This window comes from Lactuca sativa, chromosome 9 (genome assembly GCF_002870075.4).
Source record: "Lactuca sativa cultivar Salinas chromosome 9, Lsat_Salinas_v11, whole genome shotgun sequence".
NCBI classification, from domain to species: Eukaryota; Viridiplantae; Streptophyta; class Magnoliopsida; order Asterales; family Asteraceae; genus Lactuca; species Lactuca sativa.
This window is the reverse complement of record NC_056631.2, coordinates 54,387,472-54,407,539: the sequence shown is the minus strand read 5'-3', so window position 1 is coordinate 54,407,539 and position 20,068 is coordinate 54,387,472. Positions and strand designations below refer to the sequence as shown.

At 34.1% G+C, this 20,068-nt stretch overlaps 1 protein-coding gene across 1 annotated transcript; it reads left to right on the top strand.

Annotated features, from left to right (window-relative positions):
• Positions 1-533: 533 nt before the first annotated feature.
• On the top strand, positions 534-3,635 carry LOC111903855 (probably inactive leucine-rich repeat receptor-like protein kinase At5g48380). Its single transcript, XM_042898699.2, is given in 3 exon segments — positions 534-874; positions 877-1,439; positions 1,525-3,635. Coding segments are annotated over 3 exon segments (1,749 nt in total). The 5' UTR covers positions 534-537; the 3' UTR covers positions 2,374-3,635.
• The last annotated feature ends 16,433 nt before the right edge of the window (positions 3,636-20,068 follow it).

Here is a 20,068-nt window from a genome sequence, read left to right as displayed (position 1 = left end):
ACCCCATTGACATAATAGACAAAGATCAATGAAGCCGAAAAGATTTGTTACATAGAAGTGATTGTGGATGGCTTGATAGATTGTTGGTTATGTTTTTTAGTTGTTTGTTACGAATATTGAATTTGATATTTTTGAATGTTAATTCTTGAAATAATATGATGTTGAGAATTTTGTAAATTTGGATCTGTTTATGAATTATCATTTTATATTAGACCCATGTTTCCAAACACAAGATATATATTTTAAAAAAATGAAAATTATAAAAATTAATTGGTAAAATGTAATTGAGAGTATAAAAAATTAGAAACATGAAAATATATAACGTGACAATTTTTTTTTCTTCCACGTAAAATGTAGTTGACAACTAAAATTAGCATTGCTATTATTGTAAAAGAGTGTTTGAATTAAAATTTGCATTTAGCATATAGAATTCAAAATTGAGGGCCGGGATTTGACAACACGTGCCTTTGACTTATAAAACGCTTTCCCATTGCCCTATTTTTCTTGTTTAGCAAACGTACGTATTATATAACTACTATGGCCATATTCTCTTTTTCATCATCCAACACCGGATTAACGTTAAAGATGGAAGGGAATTGTATTCCTAGGTTGTGCGTGCTGATGCTAACCATGCTAACTTGCTTTGCTACAATCAAAGCCACTGAATCAGACATCAGTTGCCTAAGATCTATCAAGGAATCGCTGGAAGACTCTTCGGGTTTTCTTTCTACCTGGAATTTCAGCAACAATTCTGCAGGTTTCATCTGTAGGTTTACTGGTGTTGAATGCTGGCGCCCTACTAAGAACATGGTTTTCCATATTCGGCTACCAGGCATGGGACTCAGAGGACCATTTCCAATGGGGATAAGAAACTGTAACAGCTTGATAGGATTAACAACTACCTTTCAGGACCCATTCCTTCTAACATATCAAAGGTTTTACCATTCATTACAACTCTCGATCTCTCCAACAACACTCTCACAGGTTCAATTCCACCTGGCATTGCCAATTGTACTTTGATCAATGTTCTGATGCTTGATAACAACCACCTAACAGGCCAAATCCCTCCAGAGTTTTCTAAACTTGAACGCATCAAGGAATTTAGTGTCGCTAACAATAGATTGTCAGGAGCCGTGCCCGTATTTTCCAATACCAGCTTCCCTGCCGAAAGTTACGCAAACAACTCAGGACTTTGTGGAGGTCCGATGAACGCCTGCAGCAAGGATGATGATCTTTTTTTTCCAGGGTTTGCAGTCGGATTTCCTATTTCTACAATATTGAGCATGTTGTTTATGTTCTTATGTTGGCCAAGACTGCGTATAAGAACCAGTAGATATTATCCTTTTTGGATCAAGAAAAGAGAAAGGAGGACGCATCACCTCATTCCAAGAAATCCCCAAGTCTTATTTGCAGAGAATGTTAGCAGCATGGAGACGAAGGTAAGATCCTCTCTCCCTTTTCTGTTGATCAAGAATTAAAGAAGGAAGATATATACTCATTAATGATTATTCGTTTAACATGTAGGTAGTTGCAATGGAAAAGTTTATCTGCCGATTTAGTTTGCTGGAACTTGAAATGGCCACCAACGATTTTGACAACAAAAATGTCATTGGATACGGAAACATGGGACTCATGTACAAGGGAGAGTGTCCAAAAGGCTTGCTAGTTGCAATCAAGAGGCTCCATAGGTTTGAGAGCTTTGAGAAAGAGTTTTTGTCAGAAATTGAAATTTTAGGAAGATTGAGTCACACAAACTTAGTACAAATGCTATGATTTTGCTTTGAAATGGAGAAGAAATTTCTAGTATACAAATATATGAGTAATGGAACCCTCCATCAATGGCTATATGGAGAAGCCATGAAGATGGGATGGACTTTAAGGTTAAAGATTGCGTTAGGGGTGGCAAAAGGGATTGCATGGCTGCATCATAACAATGTCCTCCATCTCAAAATCAACTCAAAATGTATCTTATTAGATGACAAGTTTGAACCCAAGATCTCAAATTTTGGCAACGCCATAATCTTGATAGATACAAGTGACACCCCTTTAAGTGATTGCAATTTTATAGTTCCAGATTCTAGTCCCTACAAAGATGATGTTTATAGCTTTGGAATTTTGTTGCTTGAGTTGGTTACTAGGAGAGAACCATCGACATGGATCAACTCCCTAACAGATTATGTGTGGGGTGTGGACTTTGATCTGATTGATGAATGCTTAATGGGACAAGGATTCGATGAGGAAATATATGAAATACTAAAAATAGCAAAAAACTGTATTCATCCATGTGAAGATGAGGCAACAAACACGCTTCAAGTGTATGAAGCAATGTGTGCCATCGGGACATCAAGAAACGAAATATCCCTTGTTTCATAGAGATGTGTAGCTTCACTATTATCATTCAAATCATTGTTCATAGAAATGAAATTAGACATACATATATAATAGTTTGTGATCTCTTCCTATCATCCTCTGTCTTCATTCCAGATGTTCGATCAAATCCCAATTGTGTAAAATACTTTGTGTCTCTTATGATCGAATCAACAGAAACCTTTCATGAGAAGTTGTGCATCTAGAAGGAAAATGTTCAACAAACAAAAAAATTCGTAGAAAAATGTTCACAACATCATTACATAGTACATACTGCAACTGAAGCACTCAATGGATATCAGTGAAAAACAAACAAAAACAAAGACTTCCCGAAAAGAAAATAAAACATTTCAATAGTATTTAGGCTTACCACACACAGGTCCTTGTCATAATTGAGATCGCCACTAAATTTGTCTCTATCCGCATCCGATTTATGATGTCAATTTTTAGATTTATATATAAGAATGAAGGTAATATCAATATAATACTATTTTGTTTTTGGGGTGTGTAGTTGCAAAGAGTAACTGACATAACTCTGTATAGGTGTGTTTGCGTTTTAATTTTCTTTTTCATTATTTAATTCATAGAGTTAATAAAGGATTTATTAACCATCGTTGTCCACGTGGGAAGGTCAATCGTGAAATAATAACGATATTTTAAGCGTGCAAAGGTTTGAATCCTTGTGTGAAATTCCACGTCTCATCTGATAGGCTTCCATCACGGGTCAAAATTGTTATGTTCCAGCCACTTTTCTCGAAGCCACTATTTTGATAAAAAGAAACCTTGGTGGAAAAGATTTCATACCTATGATGAACATATTAAATGGAGAGAGGCTGAAATGGTGGCTGATGTTATTAAAAACAGAGGTTCTAACATCAATTGTAAAAACAGAGGTGGCTGAAATGGTGGCTGATGTTATTAAAAACAGAGGTTCTAACATCAATTGTAAATCATCCCAAACATAGAGAGATGGATAGCATAACACAAGATGACGAGTGTTAAAAAAAGATTTTTTTTTGTAAGAGTCAGGTGTGAGAGTTACTCTTCTTATTTTAATTTTGTTCTTATGTTAAATCAAAGAGCTTTCAAATCCCAACAAGTGATATCAGAAACTAGAGGCTAAAGACTAGTTTGGTGTTGAGGGGATTTTTCATAAATTTCTCTGTTTTTGATCGAAATGTTTGTCTCAAATTCGATTTCTAGGTATACCACTAGAAAGGGCTTATTTCAAAGGATTCAGAGCAATGTTCAACTATCACCGGTTTTACATTGATTTCTGAACCGGATTGAACCGGCCGGTTTTTAGAAAAAATCGGTTGAACCGGTCAAAATAAACCGGTTGAACCGGTTAAATCGAATAAAAACACATGAAAAATAACCATTTACATAATAAACTTTGGTGATTTTTTTCAAATCTATTTAGTTTTCTCTAAGTAAAAACATATGGTAAATGTTATAAATTCATTTGATGTGTTTGTATTCATCAAAAAACTACATTTTGTTTCGGTATTATACTTTATTTTTCATTTTGATGTATCTGAATTGATGTAAACACTAAAACTTATGGTTATGTGTTATTTTAATGTATTTTGATTCATCTACAATTTATTTTTATGTGTATTTTTAATGTTTGAACTTGTAAACATTAAATTCATAATTTCTATATATATTTATGTGTAGGAAAATAGAAAAAAACATGAAAAATATAGAAACCGGTTCATCCGGCGGTCGTACGGTCAAATCGGGAACCGATCACCATACCGGTTCAACTAAAAAAACCAGTTTTTAAAACATTGATTCAGAGTATATTTTTTTCATAATTTCTAGAGCATCGGAAGACCCCCAAAAGTCGTCGAATGAGTGCGGAGGAGAAGACGAAGTGGCATCATCATTGACCAGAATTCTAGAAAATTGTAGTTTGGGCACTGATGTTCTAAAAAACTGCAAACAAGTCCATTTATTTTTGAAAAACCTCATATTGGTCCTTGTTTTTCTTAAAGTTGCCACTTTGGTCCTTATAGTTTTGAAATATATCAGAGACACACCAGTTTGTCCGAGTAATTTATTTTAACTTATTAAATCTATTAACACAAGTAACATTGTTAAACAAAACTATAATTATACAAAAAATAATGTGAAAATGAATAAATTCAAAGTTAAGGGAGGTGAAAGTTTACACTATATTAAATAGTGTAAAATATACTATATTTGGAGTTATAAAATCCACCAACATAATATTTAGGGATGTCAAAAAGTCTCGTGGGACCCCGTTCCCGTGAAGGCCCTATCCTGTTTGGGAGAATTTAAAAAAAAAAAAAACGGGGACGAGGACGGGGGCGGGGGCACGGTTACACCGATTTTAATTTTGGGGGCACGGACGGGGGTAGCCAATCCCATCCTGAAACCCCCATGGGGATCCGTTAATAAATTACGCATATATTTACATATATTAATTATAGAAATATAATAAATAATAACATTATTTTGAACTTCTAAAATTCATCAAAAAACATGTTTTTAAGTTGTTAGTATAATATTTTTAAGATGCCTTAACTTTTTTATTTTTAACATGTAAAAGTCTGCTATAAATAATTATTTGTTACTTAAAAAATAGTTTCTTTTAACCTAAATAACAACTTCTTTTAGCCCGAAAAAAGATAACCCAAAATCAAATCGGGGCGGGGGTGGGGGTAATAAAGGGGATTCGGGGGCGTGGTAGGAAGCCAGAACATTTCGGGGGCGGGAGCGGGGACGAGGTCTCACAACTAGCAAAATTAGAGTCGAGATTTATTTCATGTACAAACAATTTCTCTATGTAACCTTGTTGAAATGGATTATTGTAATTCAAAATGACAATGTTATATGAGTACATATATGCATACACTTAGAATCAAGTTGCAATAGCCTTTTTATAAGCCCAAGTTTGATCGAATAGCTAAACTCAAATCAATTTTTGGGCTTGTGCTTAGGAGTTCTCGGCCCAAATAACTCTAGGCCGAAAACCCATTTTTTGGACCATATTGAGGCCGAAAACCCTCCTTAATGGGCCATAGTAAACCCGAGGGCCCACATCTTTAAGGCCGAAAACCTTGAGTGTGTGTTGTGTGTTTTCGGCCAACTTAAACACCGTAAAACCCTCCTTTGAGTTAAAGAAATCGGTTTTGGGTGCAAAGACCCAAAAGTTGACCGAACTTTGACACCTCATTACTTTACTTCTTATTAACCATTAAACATCCACACATCTCATGCATTTTCCCTTCGAACCTCCATGCATGACACTCTATGAACCACCATGCATCCATACAAGACACTTGAGTAACCTTCATGTAAAGATAAAAAGGATCACTCCCCCCTCCCACCACCATAAAATCACGGCCAAGAGGCCATTTTTCCACCACCCAAGGACTTGAAAAACTATCTCATTCTCCTCTCACTTATTCTCTCCAAAAAAATCGGCCAAGTAATTTCAAGGATTTGTGTACATCAAGTGGTTCTTAGCAACTTGGTATGCATTTTTGAACTACCCTAATGTTTGTAAGTATTTTTATGTTGAAATCATCATATTTACACACATTTTTCGTGTGTTAAAACCCCTGGAACACCAACTTTTTCTAATAAGATTCATCAAGATCATCATCTTCGTCCTAGGCTCTACACCTTCTTCATTTTCCTCCCTACCACACAAAAATATCAAGGTGAGTTCATACCCCTTCATTTACGAGTATTTCTAAGTTGTTAGGGGGAATACAAGTAAACAAATCTTATTTGGATGATCTAAAGACTTTGCAAACTAAAAATACAATATATGTCACTAAAACATATCTGCTTAAAAATAAGCTTCCTACAGAAAAGTTGTGGTCTGTTTAACGACTGTTTGACCCTACTTAAACTTCATACATTTAAAAACAGTTCAATATGTAAATAGTTCAGGTCTATACCTTTTTAAGGACTACTTGTACGCGTTCATACGATTTTTCTACAATTTAGGGTGATTTTTACAAAACTGCCTATCATTTCAGAACTTTTTCAGACTAGCCCGTAAAAATGAACGTTTTCACTCTAATTAGGAACTAATTAAGGTCAGGGAAAATTATTATGAACAAAGTAGATTCATTTTCTAAGCTTTGAGAGTTTACGAATCCAACTTTCGTCTTACGATGATTTTTCTATAATCTTTCTAAAAACATGGACAGAAAAGTCAAAAACTAGAAATTTGCCTTTATCATATTAAATGTTTTATACATGTGTTTAGATATAAGTTTATATGTTATTGTAACTCCAGCGTTTCAGGGCTAAACATTAATAGATGATGTAATAGTCTAGGTCAACTATTGTATCTTTTTTTAAAGTAATAAAGATGAAATATTTGAGTATTATATGAATTATGTGTTTATTTATTTGTTTATAAATATATAATAAAAATAAGCGTCAAAATTAAAGTATGAGATAAACCCGATATCATTACATAAAGTTGTAGTGGTCGAAACAAGGATTCTAGATATATATAAACAACGCCGAAATCCGAGTTATAACGAAGAAGTTATGACCCATCGAAGTTTCGCGACAGAACCGACACGACACCGAGAAGCGTAAATAGTGAATTTACGATAGAGCGATGTTTAGCCTTTGAGATCTTAACGAAAGTCGTAGAATACGTTAAACCGAGAGCGTCCATAAAAAGAACGCCCAAATCTGACTTCGTAAGAGGAAGTTATGATTTTTCGAAGTTTCGGCTTAGCGGTGTATATCCCGGAGTTCGAATATTAGATCAAGCGGTTTCTAGCTGACATAACCTAAACGAGAATCGAAGATCTCATTAATAGTAGCGTAACGGTAAAAGGACAGACGAAAACGGACGTCAGATGAAGAAGTTATGGATTTTTAACGAACCAATCTTGTTTCGGCCTGTTAAAAATATAAATTTAAAATAAAGTTGTAATTAGCCAACAAAGTCTAAATGAAAGTTGTAGAGTGCGTTCCCATCTACGCATGGACATAAGGAACATCGAAAACGGAGCTCGTATACGAAAGATACGAATTTTTGAAGTCGGAATGAGAAATTGCGAAGTTTGTTGCAAGAACGATGACGTGGCAAGATTCCAGCCATCTGTTGCTGATCTCGGTACTCGCTTCGGATGGAGACACGTCGCCTTCGGTACGCCCAACGTCCGGGATCGGGTACGCGCCGCGTACAGCTGCTTTTCTCGGCCCAGAAGCGACCATGTCGCTCCACCGAAACGAAGCCATCTGTCATCCTTATCTGAACTACGCCCCACGTAGCCGAGGACTACACCCAACGTACGTTTGAGGCTGGAGCTTATAAAAAGGGTGCGAAGTTGCTCGGATTTTCCACACATTTCTCAACTTCTTTCTCTCTCTACTTTCTTTCACTACCCCCTAACCCCCCCCCCCCCTTTAAGCCTAGGTAAATCCCCTAGCACCCGAAGAAAGCCCCGAGAAAAAGGGTCTTTCGGTTCAGAAACGCTTCTCCAAACGAAGTCCAATTTTCTATAAAACCCGCTGTAAGTGAGCTACGCATACGCTATTTTTAATATAGCTTCTAATTAATTATAGTAACATTATTAGGACCTTAAAATAATTATTTGGGCTATTATTATGAGTTGTATAAGAGTGTTTCTTAACGCTTATATAATAGTAATAATAGCTAGACTATTAATTAGTCGCGGTTAACATTAGACAAAACCCTAGTGGTATTGATACTAGGTTTTGTCAAGGGAAAATTGTTTTGAGAGAATGAAGTGCTGTCTGAGTTCGGAATCACCACCTTAACAAGTGAGTGCATAGTTAGTTTCATCTTACACATACATATGAAGTGTTTTATATAAATTACATGTTGTGTGTGCATATTATCTATATACTTGCTATCTATGCTGGATGAACGATTTTATACATGTTTTAAATGATTTAAACTGTTATGTATTTTATATCTACAAAATGTGTTGGGTAAAACATGGGTAGATGTAATAGTTGTTGTGTGACAAAATAAAATAATGAGAGGTCTCGTTATCGATGTTATTGATGATCCGATCATCTAGCGGAGTATAGATGACGACCACGGACTATTCTAGACAGTCCAGTGGAACGGTAGCAGGCTTGTAACCTGTAGGTGTTTATTTGAACTGTGTGTTCACCTACAGTACTCCATCCCCCACATGCTTGCCTTATTTGACATGAATTATTGAGGAACCCCTGAAGCATGTGTTGTCACCCCGATGAAAATCCTTAGGCTAGGCCCCTTATGTTAAATGTTTTAGAGACGTAAAGTGAGGATAATGGGAACGGGTAATCGGGTTTGTTTGGTTGATGAAAATAATAAATTTATTTATTGTGGGTTGAAAACCCTATATGCTCACCAGGCTCCCAAGCATGACCCACTCAGTTTATTGTATTACAGGTAGTGGCGCATGAGCATAGATGTTTGGATGAGAGATAAGGGATTATAGGCCTATAAATACGAAATAATGTAGTAAGGCTTATGTTGTACTATTTATGATTTTGATTTGTATCGAACATGACATCCCGAGTCTTTTAATGAACTGCTTTGATAAATCTTTATCATATTTTGTTTTGGTAACAAATTCCGCAACTCTTTTATTTAAAATGTTACTATAATTTTTAAACAAAGCATAAACAAATTGGTCTTCTCTGGCCGTGAAAAATGGGATGTCACAGTTATAATCTTTTAAAAACATCTAGACATGATAACTTACATGTGTTTATATATTTGAATATATAAATGGACTTGACAAAACATTTATAATAAACTATAAGTGGTATAGTTTATGGGTCTCAAATGCTACACTATCATTTCAGAAGAACCATATAATTATTCAAAGGTATAATTATTTTACAAGAAAAAGGAGTTGTAGTTCACGTAAATCCGTTAATGCTCTGGTGAGACATATTCACTTCACCGTACCTACCTAGCGTACACTTTAAGTCCTGCATTATAACCAGAGTCTACTGGAGGGAGAGTGAGATAGTTATGTATAAATCTATACAAGGATTGACAACCCCACACCTGAGCTGTTCGCTATAGCTAGACGGGCCAGTCTAGGGTGACAAATATCTTACCAATTCCGAAGCCTGAAGAATGTCATACAGGCATAATAGTCACATTAAGTATGGTTATAATAACTTACATAGAGATTAACAGTATTATCTTGGTTTACAGGAAGCTTACACTTCACCGGTTTTATTAACATATAAAATTGCATACTAGTTTTCAGTACACTATTGGTTGCATTTCTGGTCTTAGGGTTTTTAAGACTACAATGTTTCATACATTAGAAAATATTAGATTTTCTGGGAACATACATTTTACGATTACAAAGAAAAGAAACAAAGGACATGCATGCATACATTTTTTCCCTTTGTGTAAAACTTACAATTCATTTTTATAGAAAATATCGGATTTTCTAGAGATATATAAACCATTTTTAAACAGAGCAGTTACAAATCTTTTCATACAAACATGCTTATGAACTCAACAACATTCAATGTTGACGTTTTTTCAAAACCACTTGTATTCTCAGGGAACCAGGTACCTAAATCTTTGAGAACTGGATTGCTGCATTTTGGAAATTGTACTTTTTTTGTCACTTTTGTGTAACTTATGAACAAATACAGTATGTAAACAATGTAAGTTTGTCTTCTCAATGTATGTTGCTTGGGTTGCTATGTTTCATTTATATTCAACTGTTATGATACTATACAATGACATCATCCGCCCCCGAACGTTTTCGTCATCCCGGTTCGGGGGTGTGACTGATTGATATCAGAGCATTGTTTATAGTGAACTAGTACATCAAACCATACAAGATATACAACTATAAATACAATGGGACTAAAACACTCTGACTAAAAATATACATTTTCTAAATATAAGTATTTTATAAAAGTATACATACATGCATACATACTAGGAGCAGTGTCATAATAAGTACATTATAAAAGTTGTATGACGAGTTGAACACTACAGGTAGGCCTCGGGATATGTAATTAGACATTGATTAAATATAGCCTTATCAACTATATTTATTAGAGGTGTAACTAGCATATATTGGGAAATAGTCGTAGTAAACGACGACTCTACACTTACCAATGCTAAGATACCTAGGATCAAACGCAACATTTAAATTATTATAGGAGTATTTTAGGATACCATAGAACCACACAATTAAATCCTCTATATATTTCTCATACCTCTATTCTCATACAGACAACATGGCTGAATTTTACCACGAAGACCCCCACTACCCTGCCATAGCAGCCAACGGATGGATCGAGGAGGAGCCAGAAGAAGTTCACGTGGAGAACCTAGAAGTGGGTCCTGAAGAATACCAGGAGGTGGATTACGAAAGGGAGGATTCTGATAAGGATTCAGACGAGGGATAAGGCGCTATAGAAATCATTAACGAACCTTACCCGACTGGAAGCAGGCAAGAGACCCTTTCACCTCCTTCCTTCCAGGTACGTAAGCACCCAATATGGGTCCTCTTGGATGAACATTTATAGCGAGAAATTATCGCCCATGCAAGGGCAAGTTTCGTTACTGAGATCTACAAGGGGCAACCAGAGACATGTCGGGACTAGAGGAGCCGACCGACGATCTACATTAGGCATGCACCCACTACACCACACTCCTGGCCCCAACACCCTCACCAATCAAGCATTACCTCTAATGGTACCACCAGTGGCTTGTCTAGGCGCTCAGGTTCAGGCTCTCCATCATGAGGTAATGGAGATCGGAGGCAAAGCCCGAAATGTGATAATGCAAATTTGACAACTCCACAAAGAACAAGAACGCCATTCAGGAGCTATACTAAACCAGCAAGCAGAGCAAGAGAACATTACAGACTGTCTACACTCCTTAGAGGAGGAAGTGGTCACCATGAGACAACAATTACATGCTTCTGAGGCTATGGCTGCCTTAGCAAAACAGAGTGCGGAAGAGGCCACTCGTGAAATGAGTGAAATAGCAAGGCACCTTGTGCGCCATTTTGGCATATGATAGAAGAGTATAGCCAAGTAAGTTAGTGGCTACATTACTCGCACTATTGTCTTAGGTTTATTACATCTTTCATCGCAACTAGTAGTAGTAAATCAAGAGATGTACGTCCTCCAAGACCCATGTAACCAGAGGCAACTTAATGTATTGACCGTTACATTTTATTTTGATAAACTTACGTTCGTGCAATACCTATAACCTATTACCATAAGTACATTTTGATGATGTGGTCGAAACCTTTGGGAATCATACAACAAAACGAGCATTAAATAATTTTTACATCTTTACCCCTTCTAGTTAGAACTTATTTTCATTTTATATCCTTTTCTATTTTGAAAATTTATTTTCAACCCTTATTACTTCAATTTAATATATATTAATATTTCAATATATATTATTATTGATTATATAAATTATTATGTGTATGATTCATTTGGTTATGTAATTATTATGTATAATTATAGGAGTCTTATTTTTCAGGGAAATCTTCAGAAAAGTTCCAATATTTACGGAAAAGTTACATTTTAGTCCTAAAATTTTTTTTTTGAATGAAAAAGTCCGGAAAACCGGCAAAATTTTGCAGTTTAACCCTTTTTGACGGGTTGAAATTATTTCTTAAACTAACCAAAAATATTGAGAATTTTCTTTAAACAAAAAATATTATGACTTTTCTGTAAACAAAAATATTATGACTTTTCTAAAAAAAACCCTTATTATTATTATTATTATTATTATTATTATTATTATTATTATTAAAAATATAAATAAAAATACTATTTTTTGAACTTGTTATTATTAATATTGTTACTAATACATATAAATGCATTTAAATGAAGAAATAATATTAACGACATTATTTAAGGGTGGAGGTGGAGGAGATGGTGATGCTTTTAGCATTGAAATCATGAATGTTTGCTTGTATATTTTTAATGTGTATATGATAATTTCACATTTGTTATTATTGTTTTCAATTCAGAATAATAATACTTAACAATTTAAAAGAAGTTTCATATTTGTAAAATTGTTTATAAATAGTTTAAGGTAGAAGGATTTCTCACTTTGTATATAAAAATGTTTAAGGTAGAATGATTACTTTTTAAATCTAACAATCCACTACAAACATCTACATAGGTAGCCCATATCAAAATTCAAAAGTATTAATTAGAATATATTGTTTAATAAAAAGTAATAGAACATGTTTTTCGGATTAATACTTTTGAATTTTGATTAATACTTTTGAATTCTTCCTATTACTTTTTATTAAACAAGATATTGTAATTAGTAGTATTGAATTTTGATATTGGTTACCTATGTAGATGTTTGTAGTGAATTTGTTGGATTTGGAAAGTAATTCTTCTACCTTAAAAAATTTTATATACAAAGTGAGAAACTCTATACCTTAAACTGTTTATAAACAGTTTTACAAATATGCAACTTTTTTTTAAATTGTTAATTATTAATATTCTGAATTGAAAACAATAATAACAAATGTAAAATTATCATATATAAAGTAAAAATATACAAGTAGATATTCACGATTTCAATGTTAAAAACATCATCATCTCCTCCACCTCCACCCTTAAAGTATATCATTAATATTATTTTTTCATATAAATGCATTTATATGCATTAGTAACAATATTAATAATAACAAGTTCAAAAAAATAGTATTTTTATTTATATTTTTAATAATAATAATAATAATAATAATAATAATAATAATAAGGGTTTTGTTTGTTGAAAAGTCATAATATTTTTATTTACAGAAAAGTCCTAATATTTTTTATTTACAAAAAAGTCTCAATATTTTTGGTTAGTTTACGAAATAGTCATAAATTAATTTGGTACCAGTTTCAACCGGTCAAAAAGGGTCAAACTGCAAATTTTTGCCGGTTTTCAGGACTTTTTCGTTTAAAAAAAATCTTTGGACTAAAGTGTAACTTTTCTGTAAATATTGTGACTTTTCTGAAGATTTCCCAATTTTCACTAACTTGTATGGTGTAATTGTTCATTCTTTAAGCAAAAACGAGCATGTTTATTGTAATAAGCGTTGGTAAATGAAAATTCTAATTTAAAACAATATTAAATGAAAATTGTAGAAATTAAAAATTAGGAAAATGAAAATTATAATTTTAATATAAATATGTTTGGCAAAAAGAATGGTAAATAAAAACTGTAACTTTTATTTATTGTACTTGTGTTTGGTAAAAAAAATTGTTGGAACGGTGTACTTTTAATAAGGACGACCAAACATATCTTTCCACTCAACAAACGGTATCAAATGTAAAAACAATAAACTAAAGATGACTATATTTTATATAATTTTGAAATACATGTAAAGGGAAATTGTCATAAAAGTCCTAATATTTTCGGAAAAATTACACTTTAGTCCCAAAAAAAAAATTGAACATAAAAATCTCGATTATTTGTAAAAACACAATAATATGTCATTTTCTATTAAAAGAAAAAAATGATATTTTTTGTAAATTTGAGCCAAAATGAAATAATCGGGACTTTTATGTTAAAAAAAATCTTCAGACTAAAATGGAACTTTTTCGAAAATATTGAGACTTTTCTAATAATTTCCCTATGTGTAAACGTTAAAATTTTAACGATTAAACTTATAACTTTAACACTGAAAAATTAAAAGAAATAATTTCAAAAGGTTTAACCATAAGAAACAAGAAACGAATTAGTTTACGGGCTTTTTTTGTAATTTGGATGCTTTGTGAGTAAAAGAGAATATTTTAGGCACAATTAATGTATACAAAAACACAAATGTAATTTAGATGCTTTGTGAATAAAAAAATAAAATTTGAAGGCCATTTGTGAGAAAAAGAAAAAGTTTAGGGACCATTAGTATATATAAAAACACAGAGTTGTGCTTTATTTTCATATATATATATATATATATATATATATATATATATATATATATATATATATATATATATATATATATATACACGGTAATTAAAAAATAAATAATAATTATGTGTAAAATTGTAAATGGTTAATGATTTAGACGTTATTTTAATTAATGTGACAATGGTGGTTTTGTCTTTAGTAAATGGTGTATTTAAAATCCTCATTTTTTACCCTATTTTTCTTTGATGTGCTGTCTGCTGTTTTTTCGAAACGAAAATTCATGAAATCTGCGGACCATCTTTTCAATCCTCTGTAGCAGAAGAGATGGAACAAATGACTGCAACCTATAATACGAAACATGTTTGTTTTTTAACATCTATAGACTGCTGCAGTAAACTGAAATTTAAATAAACTGAAAATAGTTCTCAACACCAAAATTTTAATAATTTGTCTTAAAACATTGAAAGGAAACTAAGAAGAGCATGTAAAAAAATATAAAACTTTTAAAAAAACTTAAAAAATATAAAATAAGCTAACAGTTTTATTCTAGAAAAAAACAAATTTTAAAAAACATAAAAAAGAAAATAATAAAAAAAATTAAGAAAGTATTGCAAATGAAGTCTACAAAGTTCGCAAAAAACTACACATGTTAAAAAAAGATGCAACTGAAACTGAAAATATTATTAACAAAAACGGTAAAAAAAATCAAAGTTTTTTTTATAAAAAAAATCAAGTTAAAAAAATTTGTGGAAACTATAAAAAGAATTGTATCAAATCCATAAATAAAAGTTTAAAAAAATCAAAGTTTTCAAAAAAAAAATTAAAAAAAAAAAAAGTTATACCAAAATTCTAGAAAAAAATACTTGGAAAAATGAAAAACTGAAGAGGTTTGAAGAGGCGAGTTAAATGTTGCGTCATGCAGCACACGCGTAGAGGTTTTGTAGTTTGAAGCTTTCCAAAAACACAAACTACTGCGAGAGGGAAAGTGTTGCGCGTATGTTGCGCCACGCAGCAGAAAGTGGTTTGAAGAGGGTTTAAAAAAAAAACAAAAACAAACAAACAACACCTTTGACTTGGAATCAAGAATTTAGCTGATTGTCCTTTAAGTCTAGAAGCTTTGAACTAGTAAACGAGTGAAAATTGGTGGTAAGGGACTAAAAACGTTAACCTTTTTTCCCTATTTTCTTTGACAGTTTGACGTGGGTCCCACAGGAGATTTAGATTCTCAGTTTATATATACATTACAATTCAATGTGATCACGCAACACTAAGATGGAAATAAATGGTATTCCTAGTTCGTGTTTGCAATTGCCGGTGCTAATCATACTAGCTCGCTTTGCTACAAACAAGGCCATTGAGTCAGACATCAGTTGCCTAAGATCTATTAAGGAATCATTAGAAGACCCATTACACATATTTTCAGCCTGTAATCTTAACAACAATACATAAGGTTTCATCTGTAGGTTTACTGGTGTCGAATGCTGGCAACATGATAAGAACAAGGTTTTGAATATTCGATTACCAAACATGGATCTCAGAGGACAATTTCTAATGGGCATAAGAAACTGTGACAGCTTGAGAGTGATGAAATAATTCAGAAGTTCAGTTAGTCACTTAATTAGTTTTTAATTAAAGTGAGTTTGTTGATCGTTAGAATTAGATGCACGTTTATTTTGATTCAATCAAAGCCATGTTGGATAAGAGACCGAGTCTCATGCATGTAGTGGTAGTTGCAATATTTCTCGCATGTTTTTGTGTTTAAATATGTTATGCATGTAATCGTTGAGGTATTACCTCTTCTCTTTCAATTTACAGAGAAAAGATTTAAGCTTGAAACAGTTAGAGTCGTTCTTTCTTTCATCTTGATATTGTACATAGCCATTGTCTGAGTGTTACAGGTTTGTGAAAAACCAACATTTGGTATCAGAGCGAATCTTGTGCATGCCCAAGTATCAAGCTCGTGGAGAAATGGCGGGATGAAATGGTGGCAATGAAGTACCTTATAGTTCCTTTCCTTTCCGAAGGAATCCCCACAGTATTACTTGTGCAGTACGTCAAGTTCAACTCCAGGATTCATACAGATAACCAATCACTAAAGAATGTATACATGAGAGTGATATATAATCAATGTTCTACAGGTTTAGAATTGATGATTCCACTTTAAATTCTTTTCCCTCGATGGGATGTGAGCTTAAAGAAGAATCAGTTATTCGACTACCTTTTCAATCTTAAATATATACTACTCGTATACACGAGATTGTGATCGTTGAACCATGTATGAATTTTAATATGAGCTTCAGGACGAAGACTGCCCACGAGTACGAGTAATTACATTGGCATTGGAACAAACTTAGAACCCAGTATGACGCTTATAACCAGATCGCCTTCAGTCTAAACGCCTATGGAAGATACAAGAACAGCCTGGACAACACAACGAACTACTCAACAATAGAATTAGAAGACCATGCTTCTCACACTTGAGAGCTTCGGTCTTATTATTACCAGAAATCGACGGAGTGGATCTTATGTACCTCGACGACCGGAGACTTCATTAAGAATTTCCTTTAGAAATCGTTGTCTATGCCTCGCATAGACGAGTTGGTTGAGCAAACACAGGGAAAGAGTTACTTTCAGAAATGGACCTGAGATCCGAATATCACCAGTTCGAGTGATAGGGAAGGATGTCCGGAAGACTATCCTCCGAACTCGATGCGGACATTTCAAGTCCGTAGTGATACCCCTCAGATAGGACCAATACGTCCACAGTATTCATGAGCTAAATGAGTGGAGTACGTTTTTCCCACTAGGATCAGTTCGTCATTTCTCCATGAAATGACTTACTTATCTACCCTCGTAATAAGAAAGAACCCATGGAAACATTAACCTCGGAGATACTTTTTGCAAAGTTCTCTGAACACGAGTTTTGGAATTAAGAGTCCGATTTCCTGAGACACACTATTAGTGATGTGGAAATTCTTGAGTACTCTGACAAGTTATCCAAAACTGTTGGGAATTTGTCGGCACCGTAGTCACCGACGGAAAATTCGCCAAATTCTAGGTCTTACAGACCTACTATCATAGTCCATTCGGAATCCCTCACAAATTTCAGAAACCCTTTTGACTTTGACCCAACGAGGGGTAGCCCTTAACTGGGAAGTTAAGCAATAGAAAGAACCTTTGGAATACCAAGTGAGAGACCAAATTCTTTAAGAAACCTCACTCTGGGAATGGCTTAAATACGCTTCGTAAATCGTGGAAAGCTAAATCCAATATAGTTAGGACGTACGAGATTCCTACTAGAATCGGTCCTGCATCTCACCGACTAGATCTACTCCGCGAACTCAGTAACGTACATGTTACCTTTCGTGTCTTAATTTTTAAACAATACCTTTCCGTTAGGACGCTCGTAAGCCCACTCGACGAAATCGAGATTAACGAGATCCTCGCCTTCGTATTAGAAACGTTGTGACGCTCAACCGAGTGGTCAAGCGGACGAAGCAGCGCCATCGCCCGTAAGTGAATGTTCATTGGAATACCGACCGAGAACCCGATTTCACTTGGGAGCGCGAGAATCAATCGATTAGGAAGTTTTCACCTAACAACTCGATCATTTATACCTACTTCCTTATCTAAATTCTAATTTCGGGACGAAATTCCCTTTAACAGGGGGATGATGTGACAACCCGAAATTTCCATTCTGAACAAACCATATCAAGCCAATAGAGGTTAGAACAGTTTCAGTGAAATTCCAGACTTCGGGTATAAGTTTGACAGTTTTTCAGGATTTACACTTAAGGAGATATCAGGAGAGTGGATGCACTAGGGTTTCGTGCAACACTGTTATTCCAACACTCTGTTATATTAGAAATCATTTCGGGAATAAAAATATTTTCTGCGAAAAATATCTCAGGACTATAAATAGAATTCTGAACCAAATTCATTCATTATTCGCATTTCCAACTAGAGAAAAGTCATTTTCTCTCTCACGGATCTTCGGGTTTTTATACCAAAACGTGAGTAACTCTCTCTAGTAGTGTTAGAATGTTTATTATGTGTTTATAACATGATTTAGATAGCTAAATAACTAGATTTAGGAGTTTACTCCCCAAGGTGTTCTTGGGCGGTAAACTCCCGAAACAAAGCCTAGACTTTCCCCCGTGATGTGCTATTACCTTGGACTTGTATAGAAGTGTATTAGGGACAAGAAAACATCAAAGAATCACCTAAGTTTAGGTGTTCACGACCCAAGAAGATCTTGGACCGTGAACTCCAAAATCATGGACCAAAGAGTGCTTTTGGCACTCCTAAAGTCTTGGACAATTACCAAGGATTACTCCTACATAAATCAAGGACATTAAACCATCAAAAACACCTTCCAAAGTGAGTTTACGGCCATGACATGGTTCTTGGGCCGTAAACATGATTAAAGGGCACCAAAGTGTGCCAAAGGCCTTCATATGCTTGGGATAAAAGTCTAAGACCTATACCACATGTGCAAGAGACTTGAAAGCATCAAAAACACCTTTCCTTAAGAGTTTACGGCCGCGAACTCTGAGGGAAATGGCCTTAGGGCCGTAAACTCCTCAAAGGAGTGTTTCTATGCCTTAAACCCTTCCAAGAATTAAACCACCAAGTTGGAATACTTCTAGGGATCATTTAGAACTTCAAAACACAAAATACCACAAGTTTGGGAGTTCACGGCCGTAAACTCAAGAGTTTACAACCGTAAACTCCATGTGTGAGGATATATGAAGAGTAAACTCATGTATAGGGTCCTTTGGAACCCTAAACCCAAGTGCCTTGCCCCACAATAGCTTAGATGCAATCCTTAGGGCTTATAACACTTATATAAAGTGTTTATTTTGTTATAGGATGTCTTAATATTATCAATTAGTAATTTAAGACTAATTGAGTGCATATATGTGTGATTATATGTTCATTAGGATCATAGTGCGTGTACAAGTCCTCACTTGACACCTAACAATCCTACACCGTTCAGTTCATCCAAATCACCATCTACAGGTGAGTTCATACCCCTAATCAACGTTTTAAATGATTTTAAATGCTTTAATGGGGGGGGGGGATACAAGTAGAAAACAACATGTTATTAAATCAATTATATGTATTTTATAACTATGTTTTAAATCAGCAAATTTCACATACTACAAAATGTGATGCATGCAATGGTTTTAAATCTTAAAAATACTTTGTTATCAAATGTATTACTTTTGAAATGTTTATTAAAGTGACACCAAGTCATTGTTAATTATTGTTCAAAACTCTTAGATTTCATACAAAACCATTTTTACCTTCTTGAACCAAACTATACTTATACGCATATGTTCATATATATGTTAGAGATTATAGTTTTCACCCTTCATTTAGTTTCCAACACTCTTGGGTAGCAAGAGTGTATAAACCTACTTGAACAACCAATTACCTTTCAGTTAACTATCATAGAGATAGTTAGAAGATATCAAACATTATTCCTATTAAAAGGAATCAGAGAGGAGTCAGTTCATTCATGAGTCTATACCAGTATACTTACATATGCTTACATGATACATGAGTACATTTACCTCGGATTACATGATACATGAGTACGTTTACGTAGATACATTTATCTGAATACGCTTACATGAATACCATACATGAGTACTGTTACTTAGATACATTATTCTGTATTCACTTACCTGGATACTTGTACCTAGAGTTATTAGGAAGATTTATTCGTACCTTCTGTGTAAATTTTCCTGCCTATCCCTGTTCGATGGGATGTCTAGACGGGACTAACCATTCCGG